The 22,790-nt window shown below is 42.7% G+C and overlaps 1 protein-coding gene across 4 annotated transcripts in view; it reads left to right on the top strand.

Moving 5' to 3' along the window:
* Positions 1-22,790, top strand: part of ADD1 (adducin 1) — an 87,456-nt gene that overhangs the window by 28,643 nt on the left and 36,023 nt on the right. For 2 of the 4 annotated variants that reach the window (XM_042937038.1, XM_042937040.1), the window contains 2 exons: positions 12,872-13,086; positions 18,308-18,470. In XM_042937038.1, the coding sequence (XP_042792972.1) occupies positions 12,892-13,086; positions 18,308-18,470 (358 nt within the window). In that variant the 5' untranslated portion in view covers positions 12,872-12,891. Of the gene's footprint in view, positions 1-10,281; positions 10,365-12,369; positions 12,516-12,871; positions 13,087-18,307; positions 18,471-22,790 lie in introns of those variants that run through there. The other 2 variants (XM_042937039.1, XM_042937041.1) reach the window with 2 other exon arrangements.

The raw sequence follows: 22,790 nt of genomic DNA, 5'->3' as shown, positions 1-22,790 counted from the left end.
TTAAGGCTTTTCATAATTTCCCCTTTCAGATATCATCCAGAATTTTTAAAGACTTCAGAGCTTTTTGGATGTTAACATAGTGATAGTGATAATGAGAAATAAATTATGTGTGTACACGTGTGTCCTAGGTGAGTCCAGTAATCATAGCTGCTTGTTAATGTGCGTGCCCTGTCTGCCAAACACTGCTAAATGCTCTGCAGACAGCATTTCGGATTCTTACAATATCCCTCAAGGTTTCCATCACCACATCCAGTTTATAGATGAGGAGACTGAGTCCCAGAGAGAAGTTACAGCAGCTTGTCCAGGATTACACAGTTCGTAACTCTCACTTGGCCTTGATTGACTCTAGACATACCCTAGGCTGCTGCTCTCTGCCAGTGATTCCCTGTGTGCCAAGTCTTCTACTTTTCTGATCCTCAGGTTTCCTGCTTTTAAAATGAAGGGGTCAGGGGCACCTGGGTGGCTCAGTTGGTTGACTGAGGTCAGGTCATGATCTCACGGTTCGTGGGTTTGAGCCCCGCGTCGGGCTCTGTGCTGACAGCTCGGAGCCTGGAGCCTGCTTCGGATTCTGTGTCTCCCTCTGTCTCTCTGCCCCTCCCCCCATTCATGCTCGGTTTCCCTCTGTCTCTCAAAAATGAATAAACAAAAAAAAATTTTACAAAACAAAGGGGTCAGAGTTAAGGGGTCTACTGCGGAGACCTTTACAACATTGAGTCAGAAAAGCTGTAAGGTCCTCATGTCTGCTGTGCTGCCTACTAACTCCTCAGGTTAACACACTTAAGGATGACCTCCTGTGCCCTAGACAGCAGGGCGAGATGCTGATAGGCCACGAAAATTCATAAAGCCTGGTCTGTCTCTCTCCATTAGCAAGCTGGACCATATCCCCTAATAGCTACAGACTTCAAGGCCAGTGCGATTAGTGGCCTGTTCTTTAGCGCTAAGCCTTGTCTGTCATTCTCTAACACCGAAGAGCATTTTATTTGCTTCCTTAGAGAAGGAAGTGACCTTTGGTACTTGTAGGGCAGGAACTCCAGTGCTTTTGGCAAGATGGAAGTCATGGCTGCAAACTAGAGCCAATATGGATTTAAATAAATACTCCCGTTTTAATCAGCCACTACTGATGTAAAGAAATATTGGGTTATAAATGATTCTGATATGAACAGAATCATTTTGGAGGAGAGACTGGGAGGGGCTCGTTTAACCTTCTACATTATCAACTCTTGCAGTCTTTACTTAGGATGAGACAGTCTCTTAGAACCTACATTTTATCACCTGTAAAATCAGGAAAGGGCCACCCTACTAAAACATCTAACAATATATATTAAACTATAAGCTGTAAACAAATGTTTGGTATCATCATGCTGCTGGAAATACAATGTACTGTGTATTCTGTTCATTTTATACCTTCAGTGATGCTTATTATTTATGTTCTTCATGGTGTTATGTCTTAAAATTTTTCTTTTTTTTATAAATTATACTTTATTAAAAAAAATATTTTAAATGTTTATTTTTGAAAGCAAGATATAGAGTGCAAGGTGGGGGAGGGCGGGCAGAGAGGGAGACACAGAATCCGAAGCAGGTTCCAGGCCCCGAGCTGTCAGCACAGAGCCTGATGTGGGGCTCGAACCCACAAACCATGAGATCATGACCTGAGCCGAAGTCAGACGCTTAACTGACTGAGCCATCCAGATGCCCCTATAAATTACACTTAAAAAAAAAAAAAAAAAAAAAAAAATATATATATATATATATATATATACACACACACACACACATATATATATATGTGTGTGTGTGTGTGTATATATATATATATATATATATATATATATATATATATATATATATATACATACACATACATGAACAGTAAAGACTCTCCTGGCCATCTCTGTCCTCCATCTATCCAGATCCTTCTCACTTCTCACAAGAAAACCACCATTTTAAGTTTCTTGTATATTCTTCTTTCATTTCTTTATGCAAATACAAGCAAGTACAGGTATTTTTCTTACCCCTCCTCTCCCTCATGAAAAGCCACCACACATATATCATTGTTTGTATTTTGCTTTTTGCACCTGACAGTATATCCTTATTTTTGTGAGAACTAGACCATCGAAAAACTTGTGTGCTCATAAGTATAGCATAAAAGGGTTTTCGTTCTCCGTCAGCAGGCATAGTTACTTTTCAGAGAATATACTTTTGGCAGAATTTTACTTAGGCTTATGCTTGTGATTTTAAGTGCTTCCTGACCAGCTCCAAAGAGAAAAACCTGGCCCTGTTTTCAGAAGTCCCAGAGTTAATAAAGGAGCCTGCAGCTCGACCTTCGCGTGTGTGGAATATGCATTTCTTCGTGCACTTGGCAACGTGCCCTCTGTCTTTTTGCCCTGGTTGACTATCTTCAAAGCTTCTGGTTAGCATTTGTCTTCCACAGGAACCAGTTACTTCACAAATAGGAACATTTAGTGACTGACCATTACATTCTGAAAACACTTTGTTTTTGTGGTCAGTATTTTTAATCTTCTGTATGACCCTGCCAGACTTCCTCACCTTCTCCCTCCCCCCAGAAAAAGAAACAGAAATCCAGCTCAGACCCTTACTTTGTAAGCCACTCTCATAGAATGAAATCCAGGAAGAGTCTTGTTTCAGTAAAACAGTAAATTTTGGAAGAGTCCATTGCTTCAGTAAAAATATAGTGAAAACTAAAAATAGTAATTGAAGGACAGTAATGGGATTGTGAAGGAGCAAAAATAGAGAAAGTCGTTGGCACTATCGGAGGATGAAGTTGAGTTATGCCCTTGATTATATATGGTGGTTCAGGGCATGTGGCTTAGAATGTGTGGATCAGTAGAGTAATGGCAATGGAGACTGTCCCGTGGAGTGGGGGTTATTTGTTGAATTGTGAGGTACCATATGTAAAGTTTTTTCTCCCAGATTCCTCTCTTGAAATCTGAATTGCAGTTTCCTTTGTGGAACTTTTTTCTTTTCTTTCTTTCTTTTTTTTTTAATTAAAAAATTTTAAACATTTGTTTATTTTTGAGAGACAGAGTATGAGCAGGGGAGGAACAGGGAGGGAGACACAGAATCCGAAGCAGGCTCCAGACTCTGAGCTGTCAGCACAGAGCCTGATGCGGGGCTTGAACCCACGAACTGTGAGATCATGACCTGAGCCAAAGTCGGAAGCTCAACCCACTGAGCCACCCAGGCATGCCATGTGGAATTTTTTCTTGAAAAACATTTGTTTGGGGCACCTAGCTGGCTCAGTGGGTGGAACTTACAACTCTTGATCTTGGGGTTCTGAGTTTGAGCCCCATGTTGGGGATAGAGATTACTCAAAAAATAGAATCTTAAAAAAAAAAAAAGAAAAGCCCTTGTTTGAGAGTAAACTGATCAATATGAGCTCATGTGCCATCTGAAAGTGCTGGATGTCACTTTATAATTTTTCTGGACGAAAGGAAATTTTGTGAAATCAGCAATGGAGGATGACTTTGTATTTCTTCACCGTCCATGCACTTAACCGATCTTCAGGTCTGTTCTGTGCTAAATGGTGGGGAGAGAGTGCCCTGCTTTCCTGCTCTTGGCCAGTGTTCCACTTTTGACTTCTTGTACAGCAGTTGAGGGATGAGCTTGGCGTTTGGAGCGAGTGGTCTTGGGTCCGTGGCCTGACTTGGCCCTTTATTCATCTTGAGGCCTCAGGAACTGGAAACTCAGAGTCCGTTTTCCACCTGCAAATGGGTTGTTAAGTGGACAGAGCTGGGTGGGAGCTTGGTGCTCTGCAGGGACTTTTGGCACGCTGCCATAAAGTTCCTGCGCTGGGCTCTCTCCTACGTCCCTTGCATTTCCTAGTTGTATTCTCCTCAGCTGGATTGAGAGCAATTAGGTGTGGAGTTTGAGAGTCCTAGAAATGATAATTATTTCTCTGTAGCATTTTCTCATTTTTTCCCCCAAGGTGCTCTAGGCTGCATTGTCTCATTTGATTCATTACGTTAGGGAGATATTTCTACTTTATGGATGAAGACTTGGTCCTTGTTGAAGTTCTGCAGTGGAAGTAGTGGGACTGACCACTGGGGTCTGACGCAGGGGCTTGTCCACTGCCTCGCACTAACCCCTGGACTGGAGGGTCCTGTCGTCAGCACATGTGGACAGGCTCCAAACTGTAGTCTTATTTCCAAATTCTTGCTTTTCCATTTATGGCTGTGCATCCTTAAACAAGCAACTCGACTCTGTAATAGTACACCACAGGGTTGATTAAAAAACTATAGTTAGGGGTGCCCGGGCGGCTCAGTCGGTTAAGCGTCTGACTCTGGATTTTGGCAGGTCATGATCTCACAGTGGTGGGATTGAGCCCCTCGTCGAGCTCCGTGCTGAGCATGGGGCCTGCTTAAGACTCTCTGCCCCTCTTCCCTGCTAGCTCCCCTCCCCCCGCCACCGCAAATGAATAAACATTAAAAAAGAGAAACCTTTAAAAAAAACAGTTAAAAGAACAACAGCAGGTATATGACTGAATGCAAAAACTAAACTGTGTAAGATTTAGGCTGGGGACTTGTTAATTAACCATCCATCCTAAGGGAGAGAGGACATAAGAAGACCCACCCAGGTTATCATTTCCTGATTAAAAGGAGCAGAAGTGTGGGCCACAAGGCTGGGAAGCATTGTTTTGATTCAGTTTGACTTTTTATTTTTTCTTTCTTTTCTAATCGGATCTGTGCTGGGACAACATATGGGTGGGGAGGTTAGCGTATGGTGTTGTTAGGAGCAGGCGCTTTGGAGCCAGGCAGCTGGAGTTCAGATGCTACCCCTTGTGTTGGCTGCTTCACTGCTTTGTGCCTCAGTTATCTTATCTGTGGGAAAACATGAGTTAATGCGTATACAATTGAGTTTTAAATCAGCACTTAACCAAATAGTAAGCAGCGATTATTTTAAAGGGGACTTTGGAGCAGTTTCATCAGCAAGGGAACATCCGGAGACACAGGAATAGAAATGATCCGATCAGAGTAATTAAAGGCTTGTACTTAGCTTTGAGGCCCCAAGCAGGGCAGGACACTCAGTCAGCCTGAACCTGTGAAGAAGAGTCTTACACAGAAGGTGGGTGTTTGCCCTCGAGGGGAGGTGGAGAAAGAGGCTGGTACTGTGAGCAGTGAGGGCTTCTAACTGATTCTGGCTGTGTTCTGTTTTATTTGGGAGAGGGCTCCAATGTTGGACTCCCTCCTGCCAGTAGGTATTGGGGACTCCTCTTCTGACTGGCATAGCACCCCTTCCAGACTTGTAGGTTTCTAAGAACTTATCATGAATTTTTGGCCATGATTTTTGTGTCTCTTCTGCTTTCCCAGCCCAGGCGCTGGACAGGGTGTGGACTATCCATGCAGCACTGTCCCAGCCCTTTGTGTGAGCTTAGCCATCAGTGTCCGCTCCTCCTGTTTAAAAGCTTGTCACTCTCTGGGGGTGCCTGGGTGGCTCAGTTGGTTAAGCGACTGGCTCCCGGTTTCAGCTCAGGTCACAACCTCTTGGTTCATGAGTTTGAGCCTTGAGTTAGGCTCTGTGCTGACAATGCAGAGCCTGCTTGGGATTCTCTCTCTCTTTCCCTCTCTCTCTGCCCCCCCCCCCCCCCCCCCGCTCTCTCTCTCTCTCTCAAAATAAATAAATGAACTTAAAAAAAATGCTGTCACTTTTTCCAGCAAAGACTACACATTTTTTTTAAGCTTTTTTCTCCTGTGGATTTATTGAAATATAATTGACAACATTGTAATACATTTATTTTTTAAAGTTTTTTTTTTTGAGAGAGAGAGAGTGAGAGAGCACACACAAGTTGGGGAGGGCAGAGAGACAGAGGGAGAGGGAGAATCCCAAGCAGGCTCCGCACTGTCAGCGCCCCCCGACGTGGGGGATCAAACTCATGAACCTCGAGATCATGACCTGAGCTGAAGTCAAGAGTTGGACGCTTAACTGACTGAGCCACCCAGGTGCCCCTCAAAACTGTAATATATTTAAAGTGTATGGGGCGCCTGGGTGGCTCAGTCGGTTAAGCGTCCGACTTCAGCTCAGGTCACGATCTCGCGGTCCGTGAGTTCGAGCCCCGCGTCGGGCTCTGGGCTGATGGCCCAGAGCCTGGAGCCTGCTTCCGATTCTGTGTCTCCCTCTCTCTCTGCCCCTCCCCCGTACATGCTCTGTCTCTCTCTGTCTCAAAAATAAATAAACGTAAAAAAAAAAAAATTAAAAAATAAAGTGTACAGCGTGATGACTTGACATGTGTATACGCTGTGAAATGATTCTCACAATCAGATTCACATCTCCGTCACTTCTCACAGCGACGTGTTTTGTTCCTGTTTTGTTGGGGGGCGATTCTACCATCTGTACCATTGAGTGTGTCCTGATGATGCAGTTTCATTCTGGGCACAAACCTCACAGAGCCCTTCCCGAGAAGTTAGGGTGTCTCTTGTAGCAGACACTCTACTGCAAGAACAAACAGGGTCTCTCTTGAGTCCCCACTGTATGCGAAACACTCTCACGGGGCTTGTTTACAAAAGTGAACTAGAGTTTGAGTGTCTCTGTTCTTTGTGGGCCCACAGACTGGTGATGGAGCAAGCACGCATACAGATAATTTGGTCCTGTTTGAAAGTGGCCGAACAGAGGTGAGTGTAAAGTTCCTTGGAGCCCTGGAGGCCAAGTGCCAAGCTCAGAGGCTTGGGAACACTTCACAGAGCAGGATATGTTTGAGTTGGATCCTGACAGTGAGTGGGGCTGAAAGGTTTGCAAGAGAGAACAGTTCAGGTGGGTCATTAAAGGCTCCTTCGGCACCTTCCTGCGGGGTGCCAGGCATTACGCGTGAGAGCGGGGGTGGTTGACCGCTCGCTCACCGTGCTGTCTCTGCTGCTGTCCTTAAAGCTCAGTCGATACCCGTTCACCAGGTGACTGCTACCTGCCCCGAGCCTCCTGGAAGCAACCCCTTAGCTCTAAATGCATCTCTTCTGTGAAGCTTTCCAGACAGCCCTCTGTATTGGTTTCTTGGGGCTGCCGTCACAAAGTACCATTGCCTGGGTGACTCAAACGACAGAAATTCATTGTGTCTCGGTTCTGGACGCCAAAAATGCAAGATCAAGGTGTCGGTAGGGTTGGTTCCTTCTGAGGCCGTGAAGATGAATCTGTTCCAGGCTTTTCCGCTAGCTGCTGGTGACTTTCTGGCAGTCTTTGCTGTTCCTTGGCTTGTAGATGCGTCACCTCAGCTGACCCCTACCTTCTTCACACGGCGTTCTTCCTATATTCGAGTCTGTATCTAAATGTCCTCTTTTTATAAGGACATCAGTCATATTGAATTAGGGATCCATACTATTTCACTGTGACCTCGTCTTACCTAATTACATCTACAGTGACCCTAATTTCCAAAAAAATGAAAAAACAATGAATTTTGCGGGGATACAGTTCCACCCCTAACACCGTCGCTGCTCTTTTTACCTGCCACCGTTGGGCACTTCTCTCTCGCTGATACGTAAGTAGGTTTCTGTCATGGCACCAAGAGTGTTTGATTACATTTACTTGTCTCTCATCTACTCATTTTCTAACTTTTTATCTCTGGTGCCTCACACATAATGGGGAAAGTAGCTGTAGTGGAGATCTGTTAAGCACTAGGAGATAACAGAAATAAAGGGAGATACTGCAGAGGTCACTTCTTTTCTTGTTCTCCTGTTGACAGTTCCAAAGGCTGTCTGGAGTTAGGTGTCAGATGGCCAAGGACACCTGCAGAAAGTACCACTTTTATCACCACATGAGCATTTTTGATACCTCCTGGTTTATTTTCCATGGAGAAGTTCATTATCACCTGGCAGTCATGGTTCCTGAGAAATGTTTTAAGAATAATTAGGAACTGACGTGACCTTCTAGCACACGCTTTATCCCGAGAATTTTGTTAATGGCCACCTTCTTGTTTCAGCCTTTGGTTTGAGTGTTCTGCCTTTAGGGATTCAGAGATAAATTCAGTGAATGGCCAGACTAGGTAGCCATTAGCAAAATGTCTGTGCCGGAAGGGAGATGCCAAGAAATAACTGAATCTGCCCACAAGCTTTAGAACGATCTCATAGCTATTTTAGAGAAGCAAAAATCTGTCTGGTTTCTGATCTAAGGTTTAGTTATATATCAAGGTGGATCATTCTGGGCTAGAAGACCTTTGGTAAGAAAGAATATTCCAGGGCATACTTTGTCATTTCCATATCAGTAAATAATGTATGAGGCAGAGTGGTGTCTTATGGGACATTAGACAAGGGGTGTTAATCTTAAAATGTCTTTTCATCCCAGTATCAGTGATATTCGTGTGAAAGAACTTGCTGAAATGTGTTCATCTGAAGGCACGCGGGGACCAGCTTACGTAAGGGGTTTTGAGACGTGCTTTATTCTAAGAGGAAGGAAAATTATGGAGCCTTTCGGACCATACAGAATATATAGTGAATCCTGCTTTATCCTTCATCCAGCTTCGACAGTTACCGGCTCATGGCCAGTCTTATCTGTTTTGTGTAAGCCTTACTCTTCCTCCCTCCCACCCCCAGAGAAGCTTTAGGCGAATTCCAGATACCATGTTATTTCATCCATAAGTATTTCTGTGTGTGTGTCTTATGTAGCTAATATAACCATAATAAGATCATACCTAAAAATTTTAACAATAATTTCTTCATGCCATCCAAGACTGGTTGATGTTCAGATGTCTTATTGTTTCATATGTCATTTTTAGATTTAGATCAGGATTCAGCTAAAGACCTATTGTTAGCCATCAGGTTTTAAGCAGGAGAGTGAGTGCTATCATCAGACATTTTTAAACTCCTGGTTTCGCTGGGGGAATGGGTTGGTGTGGGGATTATTGGGAGACAGGAAGTAGAGAAACTAATTAGGAGGTAGTTGCGTGTCCAGGAGTGCGTGTCCAGGAGTGACATGGGCAGGGGGTGGGTGCGAGATGTCACGTGGGCAAGCCAAGCTTGGTAGTCAAGGCTCATCCAGACCTTTGGGTTCTGTTGAGTGCATTTGTGTATTTGAATGGATTGTTCCCAGAGATTTCGTTGATTGTAAGTATCAACATACTAAGATTAGTGAAATCTTAACATTTTTACACAGGTAAAATTAGAGTAACTTTACAGAATATTGAGATGGAGAAATGCTGATCCATTCTTGCCTTTTATCAATTTATTCAGCTTTAGTACAGCTCATGTGCTACTGTGTCATCTTGTCTGTGTAATCATAATTACAGTATTGATAATATTATAGAATAGAAGAGAAAAATTATTTATAGTTTTTCACTTATATGGTATAATCTCTTATGTATGCTATGCCAAAGAATCTATAGTTTCATAATACTGTATTGAGCAGATTTTAATATTTATGTTATGACCATTCATGTACTGTTAGACATTAACAACTAGTGAGCTTGTTACTACCTTTTAAATTATTTTAAAATACTCTAATGTTGCCAGAAATTTTTTTGCATCTGTATTTCCCCATTTCTTTTTTAAAAATTTGGATTAAGTAATAACTTAGTTTTAGAGATCTTCCTAGAAAAATTTGCTGTCTTAACATGCTCCTAAAAACTAAGCTCATGAAACTTGAGTGCACAATTGACAAAAACTAAATATAGCTTTGTGCTTTAAAAATGGAATTATGTTTATTCTTGATTATTAGGCTCAGAATATGTATACTTCGGTTTTGATTTAAATTTATAGACTTCCTTATTGAAGGAAAGGAACACATGCATATCTAGTCTGCACTCTGCGTCTTATCCCATTCACATGGCAGTTTGTAATAAAAAGAGAGCAATCTCTGCCTTATCTTTAACAAGTGTTTCAGAGATTCTGTGAGTCAGCTCTGGGAACCAAGAACCAGCGATGGTTGCCTCTAAAATGTTGCCTGTGTCCTTATTAATTGGTGAAAATGTCTTCAAATTGGGACTCAGTAATAGAGAAGTAACAATACTGCATATTCTTCTTCTTCCTCTCTCTTTTATCCTTGATATAGAACCTTTGTTTCATTGGCTCAGAATGTTCAGCTTCATTTACATCCAATGAAGAAACATTAGACAACCATTATTTTATTCTTTGCATCATTATTTTAGAACAAACTAGGTTAAAGTAAACAGATTAAACTAAAATTTTATGGGATATGTTTAGAGAAGGGTAAGTTTTAAAGACTACATTCAGGTCCTGGGTTTATTTATTCTGTGTTGACTTTTAGTCCCTGATTGTTTTTATACCTTGTCTTTGAGTCCTTGAAATGTGTCACTTGAAGCATATATTATTTCTGTCCTATCTTTAGGTTTCAGAAGAACAATATTTAAATTGATCTCTATTTAAAAAAAAAAAAGGTTTTCTCCAACTGATTCTTTGGCTGTTGATACCGTAAGATATTTTTTTATATAAACTTTTCTTTAAAGCCTTGCTATTCAGGGGCACCTGGGTGGCTCAGTCGGTTAAGCGTCTGATTCCGGCTCAGGTCGTGATCTCATAATTCGTGGGTTTGAGCCCCATGTTGGGCTCGGTGCTGACAGCTCAGAGCCTGGAGCCTGCTTCAGATTCTGTGTCTCCCTCTCTCTCTCTGCCCCTACCCCGCTCATGCTCTGTCTCTCAAAAATAAATAAATGTTTAAAAAAAAAAAAAAAAAGCCTTGCTATTCACATTGCAGTCCAAAGTCAGTGGCATTGGTCTGACTTACGAGACATGTAGCAATGTAGCATCTCAGGCCATTGATTTCATTCCTTCTCATCCCTTTGGGGACCTTCTCCCCCCCACTGCTGCCTCTGTCCCCTCCCACTGTCATCCTCATTATTTACAGTATGGCTTACAGGTTAAGAACAAAAGCTCTGCAGCAGATGACCTGCACTTTGAATCCCAGCCCTGCGCCTTCTCTGTTGAGTAGCTGAGTTCCCTCATCTGTGAAGTGAGGAAAACAGTGATGTGTCAACAAATAGGGAAGGGCGCCTGCCTGGCTAGGTCGGTGGAGCTTGTGACTCTTGATCTTGGGGCTGTAAGTTCAAGCCCCATGTTGGGCATAGAGATGACTTAAAAATAGAATCTTTAAAATAAAAAACAAACACAACCACGAAACCAAATAGGGAAGTTGAGAGGATCACGTACAAGTGAAAACCAGTGTCTGCAATACACCCTCTCCTTCCCCTGAGCACCATTATTTCAGTAACAAGCTGTCCTGGGACTTTGCAGCTTAAAATAATTATCTTATTATCCATAGCTCATGATTTTGTGGATCAAGAATTTAGGCCCTTTCAGCTGCTCAGTTCTTGTGCTCTTTGGGGTATCCACTGAGGTCACTTGATAATTCTCAAGTTTTTTTATTGTTATTTTAATTATTACATTGTAAGAGTTCTTTATATATTCTGGATGCAAATCTCTTCCCAGATACATGATTTTCAAATATTTTCTCCCATTCTGTGGGCTCTCTTTTTACTTTCTTATGTGTCCTTTGAAGCGCAAACATTTTTAAGTTTGTGGAAGTCCAATCCATCTCTTTTTTTCTTTTTGTTGCTTGTCCTTTCGGTGCCATAAAACTTTGCCTGACCTGATGTCTCATGGATTTACTCTTGTGTTTTCTTCTAGGAATTTTATAGATTTTGCTGTTACATTTACGTCTGTGTTCCATTTGGGCTGAATTTTGTGTGTAGTGTGTAAGGAAGGGGCACCAATTACGTTTCAGTTGCTAATTTAATCAACTTGGAAATCTCTACCTTGCTTATCCCGTGTGGCTTGAGGAGCTGTTGTCCACTCACCATTCAAATCCTGCCTGTGGCCCCTGAGTCTGTTTCTCACCCTGTATCTGTTTCCTTTCCTTCTTGTTCTTAATTTATTCAAAAACTTTTGTTTATATACAGCTCTATGTTGGGAACTATTCTAGGTGCTGGTTCTGCCCCTTGTTCTCAAGTTGTGTTCTGCTAGCCAGTGTCCCCTTCTCTCCGGCTTTAACTGCACTGTCCCGGTGCTGATGACTTCTGAATCAGTGCCTCCTCTCTCAGTTTGTGACTCCAGCTTCCCCAAGGTGAGGACAGTGTCTGATTAATTTTTGTGCCTAGCACAATGGCTAGACATAACAGGTGCTCAGTAAGTACTGCATATATGTAGTTGAAGCTGTCATTCAGTGTCTTATACGAACAATAGTAATTAAACTAATTGATTAGTAAAGGGTGTTGTCTAGAGATTTAGTAGTTAAAGAATATAATTTAGTATTTGAACATCATTTCAGATAAAAAGATTGGGATTAAAAAGTGTAAATAAGTAGCTATAATAACAGATTTTTAAATTTGAGTCATTTGGGCATCTTTTAGGTTAGTCACAAATTAGGGCACATTGACATTTTCAGGACCTGCCGTTCTTTGAACTGAAAAGGTGATGCTGATGAGGAGTATTTCCCATTTGGATGAATACAGATGTGTGAGCAGCTTCTTATTGATGTGTTTGGAAAATGCTTTGCAAAATCAGTACTGACATAATCTTGGAAAAATACCATAAATCAGATTTCTCCAGAAATGAACTCTGCTGTTGGTAGGTCCTGTCTGGGTGGGACAACATCGTGACTTAAACCGTCTTGTCACAGTTGAATATCGAGTTCTTTTTCACTTTGACAGAGGACTTAATAGCTTTGTGAGATTGTTCTGTTGTGTGTGAGGAACAATGGCAAGATCAGACGCCCTTGGCCTTGGGTTCGTAGAAGGGGTGGGAGGTGGCTGATGCACACCGTGTGCCTCAGGCCACAAAGAAGCCTCACACGCCGTGGCTCTGACTCCATTGGTCACAGCCCTGTCACGCTGGAGGCTGGGTTTGTCAGGCTGGCTGCTGGCTGTGAAATGCTAGCGGACGTTGACTCCAACACAACGCTGTCTTGTGTGTTGATTCTGTAGGAGCCGAGAAAGACTGTACGATGAACGGTGACACGCGGGCTGCGGTGGTGACCTCGCCACCCCCGACCACAGCGCCTCACAAGGAGAGGTACTTCGACAGGGTGGATGAGAACAACCCGGAGTACTTGCGAGAGAGGAACATGGCACCGGACCTTCGCCAGGACTTCAATATGATGGAGCAGAAAAAGAGGGTGTCTATGATCCTGCAGAGTCCCGTAAGAGAAGCCTTCTCTCTGAACCAGTGCACTCCTCCTCCTCCTCCTCCTCCTCCTCTACCTCCTCCTCCTCCTCTACCTCCTCCTCCTCCTCTACCTCCTCCTCCTCCTCTACCTCCTCCTCCTCCTCTACCTCCTCCTCCTCCTCTACCTCCTCCTCCTCCTCTACCTCCTCCTCCTCCTCTACCTCCTCCTCCTCTACCTCCTCCTCCTCCTCTACCTCCTCCTCCTCCTCTACCTCCTCCTTCTCTTTCTCCTCCTCCTCCTCTTTCTCCTCCTCCTCCTCTTTCTCCTCCTCCTCCTCTTTCTCCTCCTCCTCCTCTTTCTCCTCCTCCTCCTCTTCTACCTCCTCCTCCTCTTTCTCCTCCTCCTCCTCCTCCTCCTCCTCCTCCTCCTCCTCCTCCTCTTCCTCTTCTGATGCATCTGCTCTTAGCTGTGTTGTGTGTGTCCGGGTCCATGTGTTTTCACACAGGAAATCAGTGCCTTGCATGTACGTGCAAGGCTTTTGAAAGAATTTTGTCTAGTTCACGTTATCAGTCAAAATAAATGAGAACTCTTCAGTGTCCTCAAGGAGGGGAGGTGCTTTCTTTCTCTTTTTCGCTCTCTTACTACTTCTCCAGAGAGTCAGTTTATTTCAGGACCCTTTAAAAAGGGCCCTTTCCTCCAGACCACCTAGCTTAGCGCCGGGCACTTACTGGGCCTTACCCTGCGCCTGATCATTGATTGGGTTTCCCTTCAGTTACGTCAGCACCGAGAGTGGGAAGCGCGCCCAACTCTGCGTCTTGTGCTTGCGTCTCCACGTAAAGTAGTTCTGTCTGATGGTTTCCTCATGTTGATGCTGCTGCCCTTGTATATGCTTTATTCCTTCTTATCCTTCTCATCTTGTTTGATGCCCTTGATACTTTGGGGTATCATTTGGCAGGTAGTCATTGAATTTTTTTTAATGTTGATTGTCTCAGCAGCATATAGCTGTTCAAGGAACCTAAGGACTTAGTGGTAAACAGGACAAATAAGGTCTCAGATTCTAACAGATTCTATTTGTTTGGCCGTTATTACTGTTTGCTTGTTGTTGAGGCATAACTTAGAGTAATGCACAGAAATCTCAAGTGTACAGCTTGGTGAAATTTGATGTGTGTCACACCCTGTGTGAGCACCCAGGTCAGGGAGAGGACTTCACACTCCCCTCGAAGGAGGTGAACAAGAAACAACAAAGAGAAGTGTGGTGCAGGAAGCAGTGGGGTGATTAGATTGAGTGGTGGTTAGAACAGGTCTCTCTGAGAAAGGGAGGTCTCACCTGAGTCTGAATGACTGGAAGGAGCCGGCCATGCTGGGGTTGCGGCGGGCGGGGGGGGGGGGGGGCAGCCTTCCAGCTTGAGGGGCAGCTGACGTGAAATTCCTAGGATAGCCAGGGGTGTGCTCTGTGGGCTTGGAGAGTCAGAAGGCACCAGTGTGGTCTAAGCACAGGAGGCAACAGGGAGGGGGCAGTGAAGTTGGATGGTGGGGAGGGGCAGGTCCTGGAAAGCTGTGGAAGCTCACATCAGGAGTTTGTTTTGTGTTCAGAGTACAGGAGAGAGTCATTGGAGGGCTGCAGACAGGAATGACACTATTTGGTTTTTAAAGAAGTTATTCTGGGTTTTGTATGGAATGAGTATTATAGGGGCGCCTTGGTGGCTCAGTCGGTTAAGTGATTTCAGCTCAGGTCATGATCTCACGGTTCGTGGATCAAGGCCCACATCAGGCTCCGTGCTGATAGCTTGGAGCCTGCTTGGAATTCTCTCTCTCTCTCTCTCTCTCTCTCTCTCTCTCTCTCTCTCTCTCTCTCTCTCTCTTTCTCTCTCTCTCTCTCTCTTTCTCTTTCTCTTTCTCTCTCTCTCTCTCTCTAAGTAAATTATAAACTCACACACACACATATTTAAAAAAAAGAAAAAGTAATTGTAGGGGTGCCTGGAAGGCTCAGTCAGTAGAGCTCACGACACTTAATCACAGGGCCATGAGTTCAAGAGCCACGTAGGGTGTGGAGCCTACATTAAAAAAAAAAAAAAAAGTATGGGGTAAGGGAGAAAGCTGTCTTCCAAGCAGGAGGTGGTGGTAAGTTTTGCGTTTTATTTTGAAGGTAGGATACATAGGACTTGCTGATGGCTGGTGAGGAAGAGGTGGTAAGAAAAAAGAAAGGAATCAGGAAAACATTTAGACTTTTGGCTTGAGCAGTTTCCCATGTAAAAGCCGCAAGAGACCAAGTACAAGTCCCCAGGGGTAGAGTGCAGAAAGGAGACTTCCAGCACCTCATGCGCAGGCCCTGGGGACTGAGCAAGCCCCCATCCACAGGTTGTCTAGAGCACAGTAAGCATCGGCTGTTACCAACCTGAATGCAGTGTGGGGCCCTGGAACAGAGGACAGAAGTCGAAAGCCTAGAATTGCTTTCTAGTAACGCACTGGTGCTGGTGTCTGGTTTTAGGAGCACGGAGAGTTGAGTCAGTGAGGGGAGTGGGAAAGGCCTTGCCATGGCCGTGGATGCTGGTAGTTGGACAGATGCCACAGGGAGCTTGAGCACACACTTGAGGCTGGTTCTCTCTTGTCAGGGAATAGTAAGTGGAGCCACCTGCTGAGAATGCGCCCAGGGCATCGTGCAGGGGGGTGTGAGGAGAGAGTGGGTGAGGGGATGGGCCGTCGCTGGGTTAATGTGAAGGGCGCGTCAGGTCAGGGTCAGGAATTCATAGTGAGACAACATAGCATGGTCTGGGTTTTTTTTTTTTTTTTCCCCTCCCTCCAGCCTCTCTACTCATTTGAGCAGCATGAGTAGAAAGAGTGAAGGGTTGAACTTAACCAGGATTAGGGTTTTGTTGGGTGAAATGGTGGAGAGTTGAAGGTGTGAGCAAGGGACTGATTATAATGTTAAACCAAGGGTCTAAGTTGGGTGAGGGAGGTCAGGACTCAGGAAAGGTAAGGGATGGCAGAAAGGTGTTAGGGTCATGACAGCGTTGAAGAAAAGGGTGAGCTGGATGCTGGCGGGGGGGGGGGGGGTGTTTGGAGAACCCATGCTTGTCTCTGACACCGAAGAGGGGCGCAGTTCCTAGGAAAGAGCATGTCCAGGGCATGATTGTGGACAGGGGAGGCTGAGGTGAGTTGGATGACAGGGGCATTGGAGGAGAGGTGGTCAGGAAGCAGAGAAGTCAGGGTGTGGATGTAGCACCAAGGAAGCACACAAGGTCATTGGCCGGTGACTGCTGGCTGGAGCTACATTCTGGGATCCAGACAGGTGGCTCCCGGCCCTCACTGGTCACCGCTAAGCTCAGCTCCTTACTGCACGTGTAAGTCATCTGGGATGCTATTGACACAAAGGGCCTCTCGCCCTGCGGTCTTCTTTTTGTGTTGTATTTGCTAAGCTTTAAGTTCCTTGATGGCAAGAACCATTTTTTCTATGTGTATAATCTCAACACCTACAACAGCACCTGATACTTCTGTGTGTTGTGCTGTGTACACGTGCTGAGTTGTGATGTCGTGCATGTACATATGTGGTACCTGTATGTTGAATTGAGCTTCCTGCACATATGTCTGTGGATTTGGAAACTGGAAATAGATTGTTTGGTTTTTCAGATTGAGGGCCCGTGAGGGCAGGGAGCTTGTTTTATGCAATTTTTGCTTCCTCTGTGCCCAGCCAGCACACTCTGGGATGTTTGGTAGAGGCTGTCTGCATCTGTCTGTATCTCATCATCTGTATCTGTGCGTATCTGTCTGTGTCTTACATTCTGCATTGATGACAGAGTTCTGTGGATTTGGTTCTGGTTCTTACTCAGAGCACCTGTCAGCTTTTCCCTCGTTCCTTGACTACCACAGAACACGATCTGTGACATTATTTCTCATGATACAGTAAATAGGGGCTCCTCCAGCAGCTCTTGGTTTTTGACGTTCTTTTATACCATTACATTAAATGTGGTATGTTTGTTTGTTGCTTGCTTCCTGCAAGTGATAGTTCTATTTAGACTGTCCCTTGGCAATATATCTTTTCAGCTTTACATTGAGGCAGTGGAAAACTAGAAGAAAGTTTAGTATATTTTAATATAAAATCATCCAGAAGCCCTCAGAGTATTTAAAATCAGGGGTGGATAATGATTCAGTGAGTTCACATTTTCACATTAAATGTTATTTATGAAGATATTTCCTTATAGGGTATATAAAAAATTATTGCGGTTTGGGAAAGCTATAAATCTGTATTGTTTCAGTAGTGACTTTATATGAAAGTCACTATTCACCCAATTTAATCCTTTTGCCTAATTTAGGATTTTTTTTAAAAATTTAGGATTATTTGATAAAGGACAAATGTTTTAGGGTTCCTTTTTCAACTTTTTTTTTTTTTTTTTTTTTTTTTTGGGGACAGAGAGAGACAGAGCATGAACGGGGGAGGGGCAGAGAGAGAGGGAGACACAGAATCGGAAACAGGCTCCAGGCTCCGAGCCATCAGCCCAGAGCCTGACGCGGGGCTCGAACTCACGGACCGCGAGATCGTGACCTGGCTGGAGTTGGACGCTTAACCGACTGCGCCACCCAGACGCCCCCTTTTTCAACTTTTAAAAAGTAATTTCAAAAAATCTATTTTGAAAACAAATCTGTTTTGAATACTGAGAAGCACAAAGTACAACATGAAAATTGCTAATAATTCCATCACTAAGATAATTGTAATGAACATTTTGATGTATTTAATGTAGTCTTTTTCTATGTTTAGATACATGTTTTCTCTTACAGAAAAAGGTTCCATTGCTTTCTAACCTTTTCACGATCAAAAGTATATCAGGAACAATTTTATGTCCTTTCCTTTTTCTCAGACTCTTATGTTGAATGTGTGCAGGGAATTCTGTCGTGAGGTGGGCCAGTGTGTTCAGTCAGTTCTCCACTGTCTAAAATGTCAACATCACCCGTTTTCCCGTCTGTCATTCATGATAGCATGAACATTCCTATGAATAATTCTTTGGACATGTCTTGATTATTTCTTTAGAAAAGATTATCAGCAATAGAATGTTCAAAGATTTAAGCTTTAGTACTGTTTAAATTACTTTCTAGAAAGAATGTAGCAGTTTATGCTCCAAGTAGCAATATATGAGAATATCCACTTACTTTTCCAGCACTGGATGAAAACAAACAAACGGGTCTATGTGATAGTTACCTGTGCCTTCCCAAGGAACAGAAAAGAAATAGTGTCTCACTGTTGTAATTTGCTTCTAATTAGGCTTTCTGCGAAGAGTTGGAATCAATGATACAGGAACAATTTAAGAAGGGGAAGAATCCCACAGGCCTGTTGGCATTACAGCAGATTGCAGATTTTATGACCACGAACGTACCGAATGTCTACCCTGCAGCTCCGCAAGGAGGGATGGCTGCCTTAAACATGAGTGAGTAGCTCCTGACTCTGCATATATGTTCTGTCGTTTTGTAGGTTAAATTTTCTGACAGTTTTGGGGCGCCTGCATGGCTCAGTCAGTTAAGCATCCGACTCTCGATCTCAGCTCAAGTCTTGATCTCAGGGTCGTGAGTTCAATTCCCACATTGGGCTCCACGCTGGGTAGGAAGCCTACTTAAAAAAAAAAATTCCTGACAGATTCTTATGTGAAATAGATCAGTATACAGTGTAATACATAGAATTGAGATTTTTGAAAATTAATATTTTGGTTACAGTAAAAAAATCGTCTGTAAGTCTGAAAATGTCTTGAGTGTAGAGGCCTCCTTTTTTATGAGCCATTAACTGTTATTTCTCAGGCAGATGACATTTTAGGTGGCTTCTCACACCTTTTGTGAACTAAAATTAATCAGAAACTGCTTGTGAAGTAGCACATCAATTTTGCCTGAACTTCATTCAGGCAAACATTTCTTATCCACCGTTCCTTATTGCTGCTTGTAAATGGGCGAGAAACAGAGAAATTCCGAAAGAAAGCCAGGGGGAGATTGTTGGATGGGTGAATGTGAGCAAAGAACGGGTAGCTGTGCAAAGGTGGAGGGGCTTTGCCATCGCTGTTGAATTTGTAAACGTTCACATGACGGGGTGAACCTAGGGCAGCTTGAGTACTGTGTACTGACCTACTGTGTACTTCTCTGGACCGGTGTCTGCCGGTTCTAATTGGATAGTCAGGTTCTTTTTTTTTCAAATTTTTTTTCCCTAACGTTTATTAATTTTTGAGAGACAGAGACAGAGCGTGAACAGGGGAGGTGCAGAGAGTGAGGGAGACACAGAATCTGAAGCAGTCTTCAGGCTCTGAGCTGTCAGACGGAGCCCGACTTGGAACTTGATGAGATCATGACCTGAGCCGAAGTCGCATGCTTAACCGACTGAGACACCCAGGTGCCCCTGGATAGTTAGCTTCTGATGGGCCAACGTAAGACAGTGGTTTCTGTTAGGTCACCTGGTGTTTGCAGTTTGCCTGTCAGTTCCATAGTATTCTTAGAAGTTGACTGACACCCGCCAGAGTGATGCATCCATTAATGTCCAGAGAGTGATGAAAATAACATTTAATTCACTAACTCAAACTTTTACCCTGAAGTCAAATGGTAGTCGGTTTTTCTTGTTTTCACATGGATTTTTAATGGAATCCTGTGCTGTCTGATACGGATTAGGTAATAAAAGGGTGGTGTAATGTATTTACTTACTTGCATATTGTCTTCTAGTCAGAGAAAAGGAAATTTTATTTCAATAATGCCACACCATGAAAAGAAAGGAAGAAAGCTAATTAGTTTCAATTATATCTAATGATATGTTTCTTAAAAACACAAATTTAAAAACAAATTATTACAGCCTTTGTTGTAAAATATATAGAAATAGCATAGAATAAATGATCTATAACTTATAAAGGATTTTAAGGTGAATACTTTTATAACTCCTACCCAGGTTAATAATAGAACGTTGTTGATCACTTGGCCTATTTCCTATCATCCTCTCAGAAGGAACCCACCATCTTTTAAGAATTACTTATTTATTTATTTATGTTAATTTATTTATTTTGAGGCGGGGGAGGAGGGGCAGAGAGAGAGGGAGAGAGAATCCCAAGCAGGCTCTGCCCTGTCAGCATGGAGCTTGACGAGGGGCTCAAACTCACAAACCACAAGATCATGACCTGAGCCAAAATCAAATGTTGGACACTCAACCGACTGAGCCACCCAGGCGCCCCTAAAAGATTTTACTTTTAAGTAATCTCTCTAGCCAACGTGGGGTTCGAACTCACAACCCTGAGATCAAGAATTGTACTGACTGAGTACAGCTGGTCACCCCAGGAACCTCCATTTTGGCTTGTAACCACTGCCTTGGTTTTTCTTCATGGTTTCGTCAATCAAATGGTCATCCCTAAATATTTTGGTTTGGTTTTTGTCTGTTAAAAAAAATGTTTTTTAATGTTTATTTTTGAGAGAGAGAGGGAGACAGAGTGTGAGCAGGGGAGGGACAGAGAGAGACAGACAGATACAGAATCTGAACCAGGCTCCAGGCTCCAAGCTGTCAGCACAGAGCCCAATGTGGGGGCTTGAACTCAAGAACTGTGAGATCATGACCTGAGCCGAAGTTGGACACTCAACCTACTGAGTCACTCAGTCCCCCCTTTTCTCCTTACATTTAAAGAAAATGGGTTTGTGGACCTGTAGAGTTTTTTGGCTGAATTTTGCTGATTCCATCTCCATGGTGCTGCTAACATGTTTTTTTGTCTTCTGTATTTACAATAAGTTGGTAGTTGGATCTAGATGCTTGAGTGTGTTTGGATTCAGTTTTTTGGCAAAGCCTACTTTGTAGGTAGTACTGTGTTCTATCAGGAGTAGGCACGTAGTCTGGTTGTTTCTTTTTTGTGTTAACAGCCACTGATGCTCAATAAATAGATCTATTAATTTAATAAAGGTTCCAAGATGGTGATGTTTTAATTCTATCATTCCTTCCTTTAAAACTTCCCTGGGAAATGGGGCATGGCTGGAAAGGGGCCACGCCCTTCCCCATCACTCATTTCATGTTCAAGGGGAGCCTCTTGCTGAACTACTTGTAAATGATCTGTTTCTGGGTCGGGGTTTCAGACGTAACAGCACTTTCCTGGCTGTGATCTACTGACCATCAGGCATGCATGCAAAAAAGGAGCTTCCCTTCAACAACTGTTTTTGGTTACCCAGTGTGGTCTAAAGCCCTTTTCAAAATAAGAAGTTAGTTTCCTATCATTCTTAAATGACCAATTATTTTTTAGTATTCTTTTGAATTCATAGATTTAAATATATTTAATGTGTTTCAAAATGTAACAGTTACCTGTTGTGATGCTAACATTGTCCCATCTTTGATCAGTGGACGTCCCTCCAGGTTGACTTTTGAGCCTAGTGCTTTGACAGTTTCCAGGCCATCCCCCATGAGGAAATGTTCCAGGTTTCCCTAGTACATTTCCTGCCCTAGGTCTGGAATCGGCCATATTGCTAAGAAATCTTTATTTCTTTTTGTGGGAAATGGAAATTAGGTACTAGGGATGCTCTTTGCTAATGGATTAGTTATTCTTTTCTAGGCCTTTTTAGTGGGCAGAACTAGGAAATATATATTATCTTGTGAATTATATGGCATATAGGAATTTTAAGTATATTGGAATTATACTCCTAATTCCAATCAAAATTCAGGGCTAAGGGGTTTTTACTGGACCTTTTCTATCTAACATTTATTCTCCTTTCTTCCACAACAAGAATTCTGGCCTTTAAGGACAACCAGGAATAACAAAACCAGAATATTATGTAATTACTCATTTGTTTTCCCATATATCACACAAAGTAACCATACTCTACCAACAGTCTATTCTCTTCATGATTTAAAATAGTCTATGTTGTCAGAGTATGTAACCATTACACGTTATGATCTCCCTCTTATAATGTTCAGTTAGTGTTATAATTAATACATAATAAATATATATTAATTCTCACCACCAACCTTTGTATCCGTGTATCCCTCAGTCGTTTTGGTTGTCTGAAGTGCCTTCTGTAGTAGAGTTCTCAGAAAAGACTTGTGCAAACAATACTCTCTGAGTTCTTGCCTGCTGTCGTCTCTGTATGTCAATATTAATTGAGTTTGGTTTGTTAGGGTGTAAAACACTAGACTCACATTTTCTATGTGTATCTTAAAGAGATAATTAATTTTTTTTCCGTCTCAAAGCATTGCTATTAAAATTGAAGATACTCTTCCATATAAGTGACTTGGTCTCTTTTCCTGGATGTTCAAAGTACTTTTTTCTTTATAGAGTCCATCAGTTTTATCAGAATATGTCTTAGTGTTGTTGGTCATTGTGGCTTAATTTTCTCAGATGATGCGCTCTTCCAGATCTTTTGTATTTTATCAATATTTTGTATTTTAGCAGTATTTATTCTGTTTCCTGTTGTTTCCTACTTCGGGGATTCCTGTTATATGCATGTTGGAGTTTCTTTGTCTGTCACTGTTGCTTGTTCTCAAATCCTTTTTATTGCTTCATTTCTTTATGATTTAAAAAATTTTTCCATTTCATGCTCTTTTCTCTTTTAGTTTAGTGCGTATGTATGTATTTATTTAGAAGATTTTATTTTATTTTTAAATTTTAGTATATGTGCTTGCCAAAGCAAGCACTATTTTATTTTTTAATTAATTAATCTAAAAAATTTATTTATATTTGAGAGAGCAAGCGAGTGTGGGTAAGGGGCAGAGAGAGAGGGAGAGAGAGAGAATCCCAACTAGGCTCTGCACCATC

This window comes from Panthera leo, chromosome B1 (genome assembly GCF_018350215.1).
Source record: "Panthera leo isolate Ple1 chromosome B1, P.leo_Ple1_pat1.1, whole genome shotgun sequence".
Classification (NCBI taxonomy): Eukaryota; Metazoa; Chordata; class Mammalia; order Carnivora; family Felidae; genus Panthera; species Panthera leo.
The sequence above is the reverse complement of the archived record's forward strand: the minus strand, read 5'-3'. Positions and strand labels throughout refer to the sequence as shown.